The 18,840-nt window shown below is 39.8% G+C and overlaps 1 protein-coding gene across 1 annotated transcript; it reads left to right on the forward strand.

Moving 5' to 3' along the window:
• Positions 1–6,929: 6,929 nt before the first annotated feature.
• ednraa (endothelin receptor type Aa) lies at positions 6,930–17,673 on the forward strand. Its single transcript, XM_029439354.1, has 8 exons — positions 6,930–7,143; positions 8,174–8,707; positions 10,302–10,429; positions 12,199–12,397; positions 13,590–13,742; positions 13,990–14,123; positions 14,328–14,436; positions 15,320–17,673. The coding sequence occupies exons 2-8, from the start codon at positions 8,219–8,221 to the stop codon at positions 15,455–15,457; spliced, it is 1,350 nt and encodes a 449-aa protein (XP_029295214.1). The 5' UTR covers positions 6,930–7,143; positions 8,174–8,218; the 3' UTR covers positions 15,458–17,673.
• Positions 17,674–18,840: the final 1,167 nt, after the last annotated feature.

Consider the following 18,840-nt stretch of genomic DNA (forward strand, 5'->3'; position numbering starts at 1 on the left):
CATTCAACTGTGCTACAGTTCAACACACTTAAAGGATAATGCAGACTTTATTTTATGTGTTTTTTATTATTGTTAACAAACCCAATGACCCAAAACCAACAACATTTCTGTTCATCTATCAATACTGACTTTCTGTGTCTGTGACACTCGAGGCCATCGGCCCCTTCTGAAGACATGAATCTTAAAGTACGGGTCGCCTGGTCTCCTGAAAAATGTTGTTACCAGACAATAAAACTGCATTTTCAATTACGTTTTGTCCCAGATATCACAAATACATTTGCAATCAAAGTCCTATTCTTAGTCGTATTTTAAATAACGTAACAAACATACTTATTTTAAGCCAAACCATGATCTTTTACTGAACCTAATAACCGTAATCCGGGAGAAAATATGTTAATGTATATGATACAGTTTAGTTAAATGGGAACGTAATTGTGTGGCAGATGGGGTTGCAAATAGGTATTTAAAAAGAAAAAGGCTCAGTAATGTTCTAAAAAGGCTGGTCACGGTAGTTTTAAGCAATCATTACTCAAACAGGAGTAATTAATGCCTTTTTTTGGGGACTATTTTCTTCCCTGGATCAATACACATGTGGTGCTCAAGTAAGTATTAACAACAGGAGGACGGTGTATGTGGAATCAACAATGGTGCCCATGTTCATTGTAATAAAGGAACATCTCACCCAGTGCAACAGTGGGGGGGGGGAGGTCATTGATGTGTTTTTAATGTTTAATGTTTTGGACAACAAAGGAACTCTACGGCGCAGAGGGACTTTTGGTACACACACAGTATTTGTTCGTACGACCAATTGTTTGGTCTTTTCATGGGAATTGTTAACAAAAAAGAATATTGAATATCGCCAGCCTTCGACTCTAACAGGTGCAAGCCATACAATGAGCATGTGTCTGTGCACACACGTGTTAAGAATAGACTTTGCTTGAATAACCCTGATTATTATTAACCCATTGTGACACTAAAATAGACATTTGATTACCCTTGTGTTTGGCGAGATTGTCATTGTTCATTAGCTTTTATAAATGTTAAAAATTCATGTGAATAAAAAAAGCAATGTATTGACTAGTTTCATAATGCAGTCTCAGAGAGCAATAACAATGGGCCTACATCAGAGCAGAAAACAACACTACAAGCAATCAAGGGAAATACGTGGAGGGATTAAGTGTTCTGCAGGGAGGAGGGGGGGGGTCGGGCTGGAGGCTGGTCCAAATAAAATAGCAACTAGATACGATGGACAGTTCGGAACAGACTGAGAGGAAGGCAAGCTGATGGTTGGCGGAGAGGAGGGCCCCTCTTGATAAACTCATCACATGCTACACATATATCAATTTAGCAGCCAGTTTTGTATACGAATGCATTAATGCCTCAGCCACCTGTAGCTCCAACAAAGTTTCCTAAAAACACTGCTCTCCCCAAGCAGATGGAAGCAGTTAAAAGTTGAAAGTTGTCGTCTGATATCAGATATTTTATCAAGTAAAAAGCTGGAACAGAGCGACATCTGGAAGTTCAACAAGGAAACCCCATCAGTCTCTTTTGACGGAGGTTTGTCATCTTCACTTTCTTGGCCACTTGGTTTTTACAGCTGTGTTTAAGAGTAGCATGCCACATTCAAATTGTCCACAGATGTTTTTTCAAAACGTAACCTACCTGTAAAGTAAAGACTGCAAAGTGTTGATCACAGCTTCAGTAGCAGTTTGGTGAAACTTACAACACAACATCCTCATGCTGAGTTGAAGTGTATACAGGATATACACAGAGATATCAATGTTTAAAAAATAAAAATAACAGCCAAAACAGTCCTGTTTTTCTGGTCTGACAGACATGGAGTTATAATTATGTCCCAGACATTTTGAGCATGCACTCACAGGCTTTCTGATATGGGAAAGCAAAGTGCGATGGGCTCAGACTGCGTTTATCAGCACGTTTAGTGTCTGTCCGACAAGAGCCAGATTGTAAGCAGGAATGTGTCTCGGCTGGAAGTGCCATGTTAAGGCTCCACTATCAGTTCCCCTGTCGTCTGAAAAGCTCTGTATGAAGCGTTTGAATACATGCATGTTTATAGTACGGCAACAATTGTTTTTACAGTATGGATCACAACACTTTTGCGTGTAAATTATAGTTTTACAAGCGTTATCCTCCTGGAGGACAGCTTTTCACTTGGCAGTAATTAAGTGGGAGCATTGTGTCGCTGCTGTATATCATAACACACTAGCATAGCTTTAATGAACTGTTTTTTTCTTGTTGTTGTTACTTATGTATTTGGTCCTCTGGCTTCGTTTAGTATATCAGAACTGACCTTCACTGTTGTTATTCAAAGGTGTCATTGCAGTGAAGCGTGTTTATCTCAGACCTCCAATAAAATGGCATGTCTGTCTGTCTGTCTGTGTGTGTGTGTGTGTGTGTGTGTCTGTCTGTCTGTGTGTCTGTCTGTCTGTGTGTCTGTCTGTCTGTCTGTCTGTCTGTCTGTGTCTGTCTGTGTGTCTGTCTGTCTGTCTGTGTGTCTGTCTGTGTGTCTGTCTGTCTGTGTGTCTGTCTGTCTGTCTGTCTGTGGACAGATTTTGTCAACCCGACAGTGTAACAACCGTGTAAGATGCATTCACAAAAATGTACAGATGTGTAATTGAGATAAAAATGAAGTACGAGATTGAAGATAGGTGTGAGCATGGGTGCCGGAAGTAGGAAGTAGGTGGGCTGGTGTGATCCCATCACAGATGTCATTGCAGCCTCAAAGACAATCGAGATGTCATTTACTTTTTGAAAACAGTACTGGAAGTATTTCTGTCTTTACATTGATTTAGATTTTTTTCAAAAAGCAACCTCCAGGCACAGAAATGGCCGAAACCTTTATTCTTCCTCTTTGGTACATGTTTCAAGCAATGCCACCATTACAGTCGAAAAACCAACTCTCTTCCTATAATGAACCATATTCCTAAAGATTGCTAGTGACATCAACTCAAGCAGAGCAGACCAGCCTTTTCATACCTTTGCATTTTCAAAAGGTTAACAGATTAACACAGGCACCACATTACTGCAATGTGTGTTAAACTCCTACAAATGTTCTTAGTATTCAACACAATTGGCATTCACACTCCCCCCCCCCCCCCCCCATTTATGGACATCCTCATCTCCTCCCTGTCATGCTGATGCCAGTAAGACTGAGTCATCTTTTGGAAGTGGTTGAGTTCTGGGAATCGGTGCTATCTGGTTAGAATACAGTTCTACGATGTGAAGCAGCAAAGAAGTATCGTGCTTACAACACACTTCAAGAAAGCTACCCCTCTAGTTCTGGCTCCTCAGGTGGTAAATCAAGTGAAATAACTCACAAAAGACTCATTGAAAGCCATATAAATGTACTTTATGTGTTAAATATTATGCCGCTGAAGTGATTTACAGTTTGCATAATGGATAATCTCTGTGTTGTCAATTAAAAACCTGATATAATTCCTTAATTTCAGTTAGTTCCTCTTTTCAACTTAAAATGTAAGTCTGGATTTGCAACTCAAGCTAACCTTAGATATCTAATGAGATGATAAAACGCAGAGCTGCAGACGAGTTTGATTGTTCTCATGCTCTAGTTGTTATGACCTATGGTCTTGAGGAATACACAGCCTTAAAGATAATCAGCGGAGAGCTCTAAGAGCCCAGAATAAGCTGTTTCTGCAGACTTATCATAGTGGATTGTACAAAAAGATAACCTCCTGTCAGTTACCATACACCTTCAGATAACTCGAGGCCAACGTGGAAAAGAAGTTGAAGGAACTTAACAAGAGCCCAAGACTTCTGGAGAACGCAGCCCTCTCCACAGGCTCTTTTCACCAGATATCATCATCGCTGCTATGACAAAGCTTCCCTCCTCCTAATTAAGATAGTTTGTTAATATTATATTGATTCATTTCAGATGAAGCCTGGCACTAATCAGGCTATTATGAAAATTCCTCATTTTCTTTTTCTCTCATGCTGTAACTTTTTGTTTATGTGGAGCATATGTCCCAAATTAATAAAGCCAGGCAGTAGACTGAGCCCTCTTCACTCTGTCGTTACTTGTCACAGTAGAATTGGCCTCAAACTTACTCTCTCTCTTTCTCTCTCTCTCTCTCTCTCTCTCTCTCTCTCTCTCTCTCTCTCTCTCTCTCTCTCTCTCTCTCTCTCTCTCTCTCTCTCTTTCTCTCTCTTTCTGTTCTTTCTGTTTTCGCACAAGTGTCCCAGTTAAGAAATTGCTTACATCCCACTCAGTCTGGGGCTGGATTGAAATTTCCCATAGGGTATGTACCAATATGCAGAGAGCACACTTCGACAGATGCCATCAGAGAACAAGCATATGAATTACCAGGCAGCCTGCCATCTTTGAGTTCAGACAGAATGGCATTAATACCTGATTACGATCCAAACAACAACACAACAACAACATGAAAGCCAAAGCAACTGGGAGCAGGTAAAGGTTTCATCATTTATATATTAATGGATTTACTAACAAAGACTCTACTACCCCCTCAAAAGTTAAAATGTCATAGAAGCTGCCAACAATCAAGGGACTTTGGAAAAAGAAAAGAAAAAGAGGGGGGTAATAAATCAGATGCCGTCAGCAAATCACGTTCCAATAAATTAAATATTCGCCACTGCTGACCATAACTAATTCAGAAGCCATGATAAATTCATGACTACAATTAAAGAAAACACGATCTCTTTAATTTTAAATGGCTGTAAATATTGGCATTACCCAATTAAGTCACATTTAACTGAAGGAAAAGTACCTGCAAATGAACCATAAACACTGATCCTATATGTTCGGGGAGGAAGCATAAAAGTTTCATTCAAAGTTTAAAAAAAACAAAAAACGTTATAGTAAGACCGGCAGTGTTTAATATAATTGTTATGATTTACATACATTATATTCAATTAATGAAATATATATAGGACCTGGAAATTATTTATACTTTAAGTATAATGACAAAATAGTTCCCACTGTATATGCAAACTATATTATTTCAGCAAGCTTTGTTTTACAATATAGAGAGTAGATGCATGACCCAAATATATTATTTTATTCAAATGCCATGATCATTCCCTGACCTTTAACCAAGTCGCTTTTTGTGTGTAAACCAAACCAAATCCTTCCATAACAGATAAAAAAACTGTGATATGAATCATTTTTGGTCATTGTCATTTTGCAATGCACTGACAAACAATCTTATCCTGATGTTGGAACAGCAGATGAGAAAATGCTCATTTGAAATCGACAAATATCTCACTGGTTAAAGAAATAAAGAATTAGAAACACATGGAGCCATCTCAGAGTCAATGCCCTTTGACACTGAAGGTCTCAGGGAAGCAGCCAATCGCAGTGTGTTTTCATAAGTGTGTGTGTGTGTGTGTGTGTGTGTGTGTGTGTGTGTGTGTGTGTGTGTGTGTGTGTGTGTGTGTGTGTGTGTACCTCTACCCAGATTTCTCTTTCTTTCATCATATAGTGTTTCAGTTGAAGATGCATCGAGGACTTTTGCAACATGTGGTACATACATGTATTCTCTACTGCTTACCAATGTCTTTGCATTACTTTGATATATATATAATATCATATACTTGTGGATAACATATCACAGGTTCTCAGCATTTAGAAATATACTTAATATTTTTTTATAGTTAGAATTGTATTTTATTTTAGGTTAACTTTATTTAAGTGTATTTTGCTGTTAAAGCAAAGCCCACACAATCTTATTGTCAATGGACCACATCTAAGTTTCTCACATATGTATCTATTTGTTTGTTTAACGTATTCAGTGGGGAATTGGCCATTTTAACAAATATGTACTATATTCTGCCAGGCAAGGGGAATAGCAGATTATATTTTTTAATTGAGATGTTTTCCCCTTTAAGCAGTTGCTGTGTCAGCTCTTTGGCGGTGGGAAAGACAGAGCGTGTTTGATCGCCCTCTTCCTGCTCTCAGCGCACATCATGATAAATAGTCCATTTTGGAATCCATAATAGCCACTGATGTAGGAGCACTCTTCTCTCCTGACATTGCACTGTCTTCTTCTCTCTTTTAGGCATTTAGTCATCTCACAAAGTGCCGTCTGTTTGTCTTGTTTGTTTAGTTTCTTGCATGCAATGAAAACCAATTTATTGTTTTTTTTCTAGCTTATTTGATTATTTAGATGTTTGGTAATTGAAGAGAATGCTCATCCAGACTTGACCACTTTTTTTTACGCCGGCTTATAATTAACCACACAGTGATTACCCACATTTTACAGCTAATGTAAAACTTCATTACAACACTGGAGCTGAATCTCACAGTAAACTGTGATGTGGTCCGGCCACCCACGCAGCAGTTTGTCTGTAAAAGTAAAGGCAGGCTGATGGTTAGCTCCCTCTTCCCGTCTCAGTTTCCCCAGCTCTCAAATGAGGGAAACATAACATCACAACATGGACACTGACTTCCCCGTGCCTTCCTCTCTCCCATCTAATCTCTGCTGCCTCTCCTGTGAGGAAACAGTTGCATGTAATGTATACAATACATAATGTGAGTCCGAGAGGGATTGAAAGAGAAGGTAGGAGGGATTTAAGTAAAGGGGCATATTGGATGGGCGATGGACTCCCAGATGCCCTGGCTCTTGTGTGTGTGTGTGTGTGTGTGTGTGTGTGTGTGTGTGTGTGTGTGTGTGTGTGTGTGTGTGTGTGTGTGTGTGTGTGTGTGTGTTGCTGTGCCTTGGAGATGACTGTCAGCAGGCGGTGCCTCTTAGAGAGAGGAGAAAGGGGGGTGTTGGTGGGGGGGAATGGGGGGGATGTTTCCAAAAGGGGGCCCAGTCTGTTACCAAAGGGAGGTGGAGATTTACTATCCCACCCAGTCAAAGTGTCTCACTGGTGCTCTGACACACACACACACACACACACACACACACACACACACACACACACACAAACACTCAGACGTACTGCAAACTCTCCACAGGAAACTCTGAGCCATAATGCGAAGGCACCTCAGAGCAGACGGGTGCATTGCTCAAACCAAGTGGGATACGGTGCGGCTTTGATAGTGCGTTAATTACTCATGTGATGTGATACAGATGTCTGGGGGCTTCAGCCGAAAGTTTGCCTGACGGTTTCCAAGGGGGCCAGGCAGACATTTTAGAAGCGGTAGGTGAAAACCAAATGTATTTATTATTTATGGATAGATCAGTTTGCGTGCTGTCACAGATCCCAGCAGTGTCATGCTGATGCTAAACTGTGATGCTACTTGAAGGGCTGGCTGCTAAATAGTTCTTTGTGTACTTGGTGACAGCTGGGACTTTGAACAGGAAGAACTCTGGGCTATAAGAGTTGCCTGTGCTGTGACATGATGAAAAGGGCTTCACTATCAATCTGACAGTTTGAAACTTTATCTGCTCTTTAGCCGGAGTTTTGTGGAATTAATTACTCTGATTTTGTCCAGAAACTTTGTTGTTGTTTCCCGTGTGGAGGCATTAAAGGTGAAGTTATCTTTATATTCACGAGCGTAAACTAAGAAGAGAACCGAAGGTTTTACAGAAAAAGAATCCAAGGTAAAACTACGTTATGTATTTTGTTTTGCAGATTTGGCATCTTCATCTGCTATTTATTTTAACTTTTGTACTGGTATGGAAAAAACGTTGACAGGAAATCAGCCCTACAGCTTTTTTTCATGTTAAGATAAAAGCTCTTTGTTTTGTAACCACAAGTTTAAACCCTTCTAAATTAGAAACAGAGGGAGAATGCAAAACTGAGGAAATCACTCAGATGCAAACCCACGCATGGGGCTCACTGTGAAAACAGCTTCACTGTGTGGCTGCAACATTATTGACACAAAGCCATAACCGACAGCTCCCTCTTTCAGGGACGACTGAAAGCAAACAAGATGCCCAATGCGCTCTGCTGATGCCTCATCCTGCCTGACTCTAAGCAGTCCTGGCATCTCCCATCTGTGCCCCCTCGGCAAAACCTTTTTGAAGTCTTGAAGAAGTTGTTAAACTTCGTCACAGCTTTTGATTGGACGTTAATGCTGTTTAACTTTTCTGTAACTGATAGATAATATTCCACATTGGTTCGATTTCAAGTGGAGGTAAAATACAAAACCCTTGAAGATGCTGGCAAGTGTGATGTCTGAAGAAATAACCAATTTCTCTTGTTATTTGTCTTCTTTTCTCCCCAGTGATATATCGGGACAGTCTTTCAATCAGTGAAATCAAAGCGCTGAATGTGTTCCATAATGGGCACCCCAGCTGTGCGTGTGTTGGTGCTAATGGCCTGCATGGCAGCCAGAGGAATGTGCCAGATAAACAGAGCAGAAGCAGAGGAGGTCTCTCTCCCAGACTCTTTCGTCCACTCCACCCTGCAGTCTACAGGTTTCTACAGCACCGTCAATCCCAGCACAGGGCCCGGCCTCCACCTGGGGGTCCCGGGGGCTGATGCACAAGCTGTGGGATGTGGAAATGACACTGTTGTAAAGAGGCCAATACGACCTCCAATGTGTCCTGTATCTCCCTCTATTAACAACTATTTTAAATACATAAACACCATCATTTCCATTATCGTGTTTGTGGTCGGCCTTGTCGGCAACGCCACCCTGCTGAGGATTATATACCAGCACAAGTGCATGAGGAACGGGCCGAACGCACTCATTGCCAGTCTGGCACTGGGGGATCTTATCTACATAATCATTGATATACCCATCAATGTATACAAGGTACAGTTTTCACTCTGTTGGTGCATGTTTAATTAAAGTCTTTAACTTGTTTCCAAAGTCAAGATGCTTAATGACAGGTCTCTGTGTTGATATGATGAAACGCAGCAACAACGGAGGTGATACCCAGAGATAAAGTGAATATTACAGAGGGGATGAAGGGGGGAAGTGGGAAGGGATATAAGGGAGTGTGCAAATAGACGGGAAAGTGTAATCAGTTGGGCGCTGTTATCTCCCTCGTGGGCCAGATTAGTGATGAGAGGAGCAGGGATATGGCTGGCCTAAATAAACACGGGAGTCAGGCTGTAGTCACACATGCCCGTGGCCTCGTATTGACCTGGGACATTAGACACTGACCCTAATCTAGAGGTTTTATTATTTTTTCAAATAAAAAAAGTACCCAATATAAATTACTTGTGGAGTTTTTAACTCAGTTCTTCATTAAAGCCCCGTCTGTAATGTTTTATCCCAATAAAAGTGACCTGCTCATAATTAAAAGTCAGCTGTCAGTCAGTCCTGTATCGATGAGAATCAAACACACATTTTACCGTATCAGAAAACATCACACATTTACATTTAGAAGTTTGTGAGTGCGACAGCAGCTGGTTTCAATTTAGATTTTTGGTGACTCACAACACTTTTGTGTTTTTTTTGGACTTCAGATTGTGGCTTAAATATATGAAGACTTTAATGATGACAAATTATGCTTAGGGCTCCTGTCTTGGGTTGATTTATATAAATACATCGTGTCATGCTTTGTATAATAATAATAATAATAAAGAATGATGGCAAAATGGAGTCATCAGTCAACCTGATCTTTCCAGTGCATTATGGGCCATTTCACAAAACAATGAGAAAGCACCTGGTTAGAATTAACTCGAGACTTTGAGGACACAACTACTGCGTAGTCTGAGGTGCAAAAAGGAAACAAAAATCTTACCGGGGGAACAGTTTATGCACAAACGGAGAAAGAGCCAAGCGTACAATGTTGAAACCATGTTGAATTCACTTCCTCAGGGCTGTAACAGTGTTTCCAAAAATAATCATCTACTTATACACTGAAAACAATGGTGTGTGCTCCTTTCCTCTCTTCTTCTCTTCAGTGCTCCTCAGAAACTTAAACGGCGCAAGTAAACAATAGAGGGGCCGGGAAGGACTTCCCTGGTCCTTCCTTTGACTTCAGCTTCAGGAAACGTGTTGAACACAGGTTATATCGTGCCTTGACTTGAAGGAAGTAATACTATAAGAGGTTGTGGAAGTGGCTCCGAATCACTATTAAAGTTCTGTAGTGTGTTTTCAGACGCTGCATGTTTGCAGGAGATGTAAAAGTTGTAAAGGTTTTATCAGCTGATGAGCTCCACATGGTCCTTGTCAGACTAAACTCCCACGTTAAGATGACGTGTGCGTTGATCTGCAGTAAAATTGCTTTAAATAGATATTAACGACCATCAGGATGAACCCAGAAACAAAAGTGAGATTAAGAGGCAGCTCCCAAAAGATTACTTTATTAAAAATCTGTTGAACAATCCCTGTTGTTACAGATGTGATTTGAATGCTATTACATAAGTGTTAATGTGACATGTGTTTTCTCCACCAGCTCCTGGCTTCACGCTGGCCTTTTGACGACAGTGATGTTGGCCTGTATCTGTGTAAGCTGTTTCCCTTCCTGCAGAAAGCCTCTGTGGGCATCACAGTCCTCAACCTGTGCGCCCTCAGCGTGGACAGGTCAGTGCTTTCACACTCCACACGGCTTCATGTAGTCACATCAAGAGCTTTTGGCATGTAGAGGGTTAGGTTTGATGGGCCAGTGAAAAGTTAAAGCAAAAATCCTGCTCTGTGTACACAAAAAAAAGTGTATTATTAAAGGTTTTGCGCATGTGTTTATGACGTGGTGCTTGATTAAATATGAAACATAAAGTAGGTTTTGAGAATCAATTCATTCCTCAGAACTTATTGGACGTTATAACTGTTTGTAATTCTCATAAAGGTGGTTTTTATTTGTGTTTTTATCATTCCATAGAGACATATAAAAGTTACACGGTCTTGTAAAGCCAGCTGGAAGCCTAAAAGAAGCTCAGATATTATTTTCAAAGTTGAAAAAGTTGCATAGAATTTGAAGCGGTAGCCAAATAATTGGAAAGATAATTAAACACATTTTAATTTGGCTGATTCACCAATTCATCCTCATTTTACTCAGCTTAAGAGAGCATTGCTTTAGATGAATTTGTCAAAAATGTTTTCTTCTAATATTATTCTGTTAACTTGCAGAGATTTTTGATTTGATTCCAGTTTTATGAAGGTTTGGCGAGAGTTGATGATCACTTTTGGGAAGGGTCAATACTGATTTAGTATTCTCACTGGGAAGTTACTTATCTCTCTGTTATCTATCTGTTTCCTCTGTGTTCATAACTTATAAGATGCTCTTTATGTCTTTATTAAGGAATTGTATATGCAACATTAAGTGTATATGCACTGTAAACTCTATATATATAATACTAATATTAAAAACATTATCTTGATAGTAAGTATAATGACATTCCTTTTTTAATAGTACCTTAATAGAAATTCCCTAATCAATAAATGATGATCATGAAGTGCTGAAGCTCAGTGTCGTCTCACTTTATGCACTAGACACATCTTTAGAGATAAGAGCCTGCCTCCTCTGAATGCTCCAAGGTTCAACCAGGCAGACATTTTTAATGACCTCTATTATGAGAAAAACACTGCAGTTGTGTTGAAGAGCAGATGCTCTCCATTTGTTACCAGGAAACGTGTAGCACATCATTATGTGTGCGTGTGTATCATGAAAGAACTTGAGTCTCTTTTGTATCTTTTCAATGTCTTAGGAAGAGAAAAAGGTGGATACATTACCGCTTAGTGAAATATAAATGCCGCCATGTTGTTCAACAGAGAAATTCAAATGTGTCATGAAAGATATATTGTTTTTGCCATAAAATCTTGATGCATGATTTTACTAAAACATTTCGACAAGTGGTTTCCATTAATGAAACAAACAAGCAAACAAGTATTCAGTGCATGGGAAACACAAGCCAACAGACAGACCCCTCTGCCAACATGGGCCAGTCTGTTTGGAGGCTTCACAAAAATATAAATATTAGATATTTAAAATAAACAATTGATCATCTCTCTTCATTAATTCGTAACATTTCGATATGCTTTGCTGACTGAGCAGTTTGTTGAGTTTGGTGTGTTGCCATGCATACAGAAAACTGTTGTTAGCTTTGTCAGTCAGGAGAGGCAAAGAAAATGATGACTTTACTGATTTCTATTTAATGATGGAGCTGTGACTGAAAGCAACTGAACTCCTGCAGCCCTGTTTCAACTAATAAAGTGTAATAACAAAGTAATTGTGTTGTTTTTTATACTATCTCAGGAGTGCTATATCATAATAGTTCCTGCTGCAGTAACTCACAATCCCTAATCAAATTAATGTAATCAAAAGAATTCAATATGTCTCTGTGTCTGCCCTTCAGGTACAGGGCCGTGGCATCCTGGAGCAGAGTTCAGGGAGTGGGCATCCCTCTGCTTACAGTCATAGAGATTGGGTCTATATGGTTGCTGTCACTCTTCCTGGCGGTACCAGAGGCAATCGTTTTCGACATTGTTAGCTTCAACTACACAAACCAAACCATGCGCACCTGCATGCTTAACCCCAAGACTGACTTCATGACGGTACGCAATCATCCTTTTGCTTAACATTTGATAAGACAATCGCTGTATAGTGCTTTTGTGTCCCAATGTTTTGCTTGTATTAAGGCCAAGATGTGCTTTATAGCACATTGTGTCAAGGTACCCAGAGGAGGGGTAGTTGAATTTTGCAATAAAGAGACAAAACATTACTGGACTAATGAGATAGGAAACCCACCTGCATGAGGACGACTTAAAGTGAAAGCGCAAGTTGAGCTTAATCTTTCCATTGTCCTAAAATCATGTGACGTTGTTTGTATGTAGTCAATAAGTGTTTTAATAGCACCCAGATGTGATATAGGGGCATATATAGAACATGAATACAACAGTAAAATAAATTACCTGCAGCATTTCCTGCTTGGGCAATAAATAATTAAAAACATGGGACAATTAGTATACCAACCCACTGATTACTACTTCAGGGTAACTCCACCCAATAGTTTTACTATTAAAGCCAGTATTTGATACAAAAAAGATTTTGAGTGGAGTATCACTTTAAGAAATAAACCTGGTCTAGTTACTCCTTCCATGTGATTGTGGCCCTTTTCACATCCTTGGAGCACATAATTGGTTGCAGGCCAAGTGCAATTACTGAGAGCTGAAATCTGGGGCCTCAAGCTGAGCCACATGCGCAATATCTATTCCATATGTACAACATTGGAGTAATCTCTCTCAGATATCAGCGATACAATGCTGAGGTCTCAGACAAACTGGCCTCTTAACATCATTATTTAATAGCAATGAAAAAGCACATTTTCCGCTTAAAACATTTTTGAAGTGGATCTGCAAACTTGACATTTTTGTTTTTACTTTTTCATTGAAATTGTGTGACAATAAAATTGTTAGGGATACCAAACTATATTTTTTTACAACCACAGAGAGCCGGACGATCCAGAAGTGGTTCGTTTTCAGACTCAGTACTCTCCATGCACATGTGTTGCACTCGTATGGACTGTAATGACACTGGAGTACAGGGGTAGCCTGGTGGTGGTTAAGGTCTCCGTCAGGTTCAATTACAAAAGCATAGATTCTTATTATCTGGGTCATATCTGCTCAAGCCAAATCCTTTCAAGTGTACTTCTACAGAACAGTGCAACAGAAACACATGCTGTCTCATTTGGACATTCAAGGCATTCATACATTTATGTAATTTACATTTGTGCTTGTTTCCCTGTAGTTCTATGTGGTTGCAAAAGACTGGTGGCTGTTTGGCTTCTACTTTTGTGTACCACTGATCTGCACTGCTGTGTTCTACACCCTGATGACCTGCGAGATGCTCAACCACAGGAACGGCAGTCTCCGGATAGCTCTCAGTGAGCACCTCAAACAGGTCGGACAATACTTCTAAAAAAAATAATAACAAGCTCTTTACTCTAATAAACCTATGTCAAGTGTTTAGGCACGAGAACCTTTGTAATGCGAAGTCATCTAATGCAACTTTGTTATGGAGTAATACAATTCCACATTGGCTCAGTCAGCAGTGTTTCTTCCACGATTTTAACCTCTAACCCTCCATTACACAAAGTTCGTCATCTCCTCTCTAATGGTGGAATGAAATCTGTTGTTTCTCTCTGCAGAGGAGGGAAGTGGCCAAAGCTGTCTTCTGCCTCGTCCTTATCTTTGCCCTCTGCTGGTTCCCACTGCACCTCAGCAGGATCCTTAAGAAGTTGGCTTACTACCAGAATGACAAGACGCGCTGTGAGCTGCTCAGGTGAGTTACTGGTAGAACAAGTTGTCGTAGACAAAAGTTACTTGAAGGTCTGTCGGAAACAGAGTATGCAAATAAAGAGGACATGACACTGTTGTTCTGTGATTGATACCATTAAGTGCTATGCGGAAAAAAAGTTTAAATGGCCTCTGTGGTGCTTTATAAAAATAATTACGGTCATCCTTTCTTCTATTTTCCTAATTTCAGTTTCCTGTTGGTCCTGGATTACTTTAGTAACAACCTCGCAACAATCAACTCCTGCATAAACCCCATTATCCTCTACTTTGTCAGCAAGAAGTTTAAAAACTGCTTCAAGGTATAGTACCCTCCTACAACAGATGGATATTAATGCATGTAACAACACACACACACACGCACACACACACACACACACACACACACACACACACACACACACACACACACACACACACACACACACACACACACACACTTCAGATTTTGTCTTGCGAGTAAAGCAAACAGTGAACTCAGGCCATTTGTCCATGACACAGAGGCTGTGATGGTGATGACATTCCATGAGCAACATGTAAAAGCAGCCCGATGATTTATGTATTCACTTTGTAGGGCTGAGGTCACACACTGCTAATGTCTGTCAAACGGACCAGTGCTGGAGATAAACCATGTCTCAAGTTTGCACACTTAAGATTTTGTGGGAGGGAAGTGGGGGAGAGAATTAGAGAATAGCTGCACGTATAGAAAAAGAAACCCTTGTTAAAAATTGTAATGCTAAGGGTTAAACGTTTTTGGGGAAATACAGTTTTTGGTTTTATTAGCTAGACCAAGATGAAAAGATCTCGATCTAGAGAAGAACTCTCATGTTTGTACGGTCTACAGCCATCAGCCGGTTAGTTTAGCCTAGCACAGCTAGCCTGGAAGTCACTGCCAAGGCTGTTGGCATAAAACCACAACCAGTCACATTTTCACTTCAGCCTTTGTATAGCTTAAATAAATTATATATAATATGTTTATTAGTCAATTTTAGTACTGGTAGATGGATTTTCTTACCTTTGGACACAGCTAGTTGAGCTGTTTCTTCCCTGATTTTAGTCTTTATACTAAGCTAAGCTAACCATCAATCCTCTCATCTAACCCTCAACAAGAAAGTTAACAAATGTGTTTCATAATGTGTTAATGTGCTAAATGTTCTCTCTCTCTCTCTTCACGTGCTCTTCAAGTCGTGCTTGTGCTGCTGGTGTTCCTCTGATAACCAGCTGAGCAGCATCGGACCCATGAATGGCACCAGTATCCAGTGTAAAAGCCCCGAGCCCAACAACATCCACACTGAGCGCAGCATCAGGAAAGACAGCGGCTGATCTCTCACCTGAGGACTATTTTCAAGCTCTTTCATTTATCCAGCAGCTTTTTAAAATACAAACAATGCACACCCTAAAATATATACATCCAATTCACAATAAAATGGACATCCTTGGGACCACTGAAGCAACACATGAGCCTGGCAGGGATTAGTTAGGAACTGGAGATAAAAGGAACAAACAATGGATTTGGAGCACAATGCTCTGAAGTTACCCGAGCTTCTCAGCGGGCTAAACTTCCTAAGACAAACTGCTTGTATTCCCACACCCACGGACAGTGATGCTGTAGCATGAGAGAAGAAGGGGGAGAGCGGGATGAGGAGGAGGAGGAGGAGGAGGAGGAGGAGGAGGAGGACTCTTTAACAGGATGCAGCTGAACGGTGACTATAAATTATTCTCAATCAGTAGCAGTGTGCTATTCCTGTAAAGGGCAGCACTACTGGGAAGGATGCACAAGGCTACAGGAAGGAAAAAGCAGACTGCTCGCTGTCAGAGGGAATGATGGTAGATGAGTATGTGCTGTCCCCAGGAGTTTGCTACTCATTGACAGTGGAAAACAGGAAAGCATGTATCTGACTCGAACGACAATTAATTTTCCATTTAACATGCAAATGGTTGCACACACACTTACTCACACTCATTATTCATTGAGCTACTTTGTGGTATAATTAGAAGAATTTGCTTCCTACTGCTCGACAAAAAAACTTTTCTGATACATCAGGTAAAGAGGGAAAATGTCTCTGAACAAAGAAATGCATCCTTCATTCGACAAAAGATATATTTTATGTAACCATGATTTACAGACCACCACACTTTTGGTAAGTACCCCAAAAATGAAAGATATCACAATCAGAATCAAGTCCGGTGCCAGACGAAGCCAAAACACACTGGCACAAAATCAAGTACAGGGTTGTAGGTTGTAGTGGATAACATACAACTCTGTATTTTCATAGCACATGACAAGGAAACGATAAATATGAGGTAATGCATTATGACAGGTCACCAAAAATGGATAGGAATGAGCTGTTTTCTAAACACTGTGAATTTTAACAGATATAATCAACAGTAATTGTGACTTTTATGCTTGTATAACCAATGGAATATATATGTTTAACGTCCACTTTTATAAAGTGTTATACTGCAGTAATAATACGTATTTTACTCAGACAACATTACCTGTGCAAATGAGTATTAAATGGTGGTGGTAAACTCTCCAAATATTAAAGAAATAGTTAGACATTTAAGCCCACACTTATTGGCTAAGAGTTATATGAGAAGACTGATACCACCCTACAATGTCTGTACATTAGCTTAGCGTTTAATTAGCTTAGCATTTACTTAGCTTAGCGTTTACTTAGCTTAGCGATAATTAGCTTAGCATTTACTTAGCTTAGCGTTTACTTAGTTTAGCGTTTAATTAGCTTAGCATTTACTTAGCTTAGCGTTTACTTAGCTTAGCGTTTAATTAACTCAGTTTAGCATAAAGACTGGAAACAAGGGAAACAGCTAGCTTGGCTATATCGTAACAAAATACGCCTGCAAACACCTCTTAAGCAAAATAATTAAAACGTTATATCTTGTTTGTGATTTTTACCGGTTAGCTACAGCCAACAGCTAACAGAGTGTAGAAATCACTGCATATTCATCAGCTAACCGCTAAAGCTAAAAATCACAAACAAGATCTAACACGTTATTTATTTAGCTTTGGAGGATGCTTGCGGGAGGATTTTGTTACATTCGGACAAAGCCAAACTAGCTGTTTCCCCATTTCAAGTCTTTATGCTAAGCTAAGCTATCCGGTAGGCTAGCTTCATATTTAACAAACAGACATGAAATGAGAGGGATATCGATCTTCTCATCTAACTCTCGCCAAGACGGTGAGTACGTCCATTTCCCAAAATGTTGAACTATTCTTTTTATGTTGAAATCATACACTTATGCCGTATACTATTTGATATGTGAATACATGTAAACCTGTGTGTGTTTGACTGTGTGTTAGCATGTGTGTGTCTGTGTGACGTGTGTATAATTACTTGCACTTCTTTCGTTTGAGTGTTTTGCACACTTGAGTACAGACGGTTTCTGTACAGTGTTTATTTTACCACTATTCATCGGAGCAATTCATAACAATCTTTAGAAAATGGAATTCATGTACTTTTTGTTGTCATTGCTGCTGCTGCTGCTGCTTATACCAATAAATACATTTCCAAATCCACTGTAAGGTATAAGGAGGTTTATTTCACCATCATCATTTCTCCGGAAAGCCCCTTCTGTTTTTCATCTGCGCCTGTGACAAAGAAGCGTCTGGAAGTGATTTGGAGATCACTGTGACCTGCTTGGCAACTGAGCCCTTAGGGTTGCTAATGTCAGCGGAGAGGATGTGAACAGCTTGGACGGTGGGAATTTGATACATAAAACTCACTTCTCATCTGTGTTGCCAAAATAGGACAGAGGAAAGCCAAGTTTGACCATTACTAATTTGTGTTTCAGTCAAATATTAGCTTTGATGTGGCAGGATTGTATACATTTAGCTTAGAATGAATGTCATAATGGTCATAAATAATAAGAATATGCTGAAAACTGAAAAGCATTAATGCCAGAAATTAGACACATAGACATTTCAACTAGTTTATTTATCATGACAAGCTTTTTTTTGGTCTGAATATATTAAATAAAGCACCAGTTGTTTTACGACTGAGTCTGTGGCAACCTCTCACCATTCAGTGTCTACTTTGCTGTGAGCAAAAATGTCATTAACCCAAGCTTACGCTCTCAAACCTCTCAAAAAAAGACAACTACCAGAGCCATGTAATCCCATACACAAAACTGAAAAACTCCCAAGACCAACAGAACATTGCAGCAGCCGACGTTGGCTTGTTATTTGTTTCAGTGGGTTGGAGATAAGTCTCAGCCAGGTCATAAACTTTATGAAACTGGTCCATATTGCTCATATGAAATCATGACACAATCAGACCCTGAAGAAATACAGAATTGCTCAAAACTTTGGCTGCTAAAGCATAACGCATAAAGCATTTCACAGTTCAACGAATCAGAGAATAAAAATAAATAATAGTAGGATGAGACATATGGGAGAATATTCATGCTTTTCTGGGAAGTGAGAGAGAGAGAAATCAGAGAGTGAGAAAAAGTGAGGAAGAGTGAAAGTGGAGTAGTTTCAGCTCTGTGGAATTTGATGGGAACCTCGTTTCATGCCAGCAGTGAATTGAATAAAGCTCAAAAACAAATAATAAAGGATCTCAAAGGTCTGTAGTGCTTCTCCATGCAGATCTTATTCAGATGTGGTTGTTGATACATATTATGTTCAAGCACAATCAATGTTCATGACAAGAACAATGGAAAGCTTCTTTACGAGGCATTCTCTA

This window comes from Cottoperca gobio, chromosome 1 (assembly GCF_900634415.1).
Source record: "Cottoperca gobio chromosome 1, fCotGob3.1, whole genome shotgun sequence".
NCBI classification, from domain to species: Eukaryota; Metazoa; Chordata; class Actinopteri; order Perciformes; family Bovichtidae; genus Cottoperca; species Cottoperca gobio.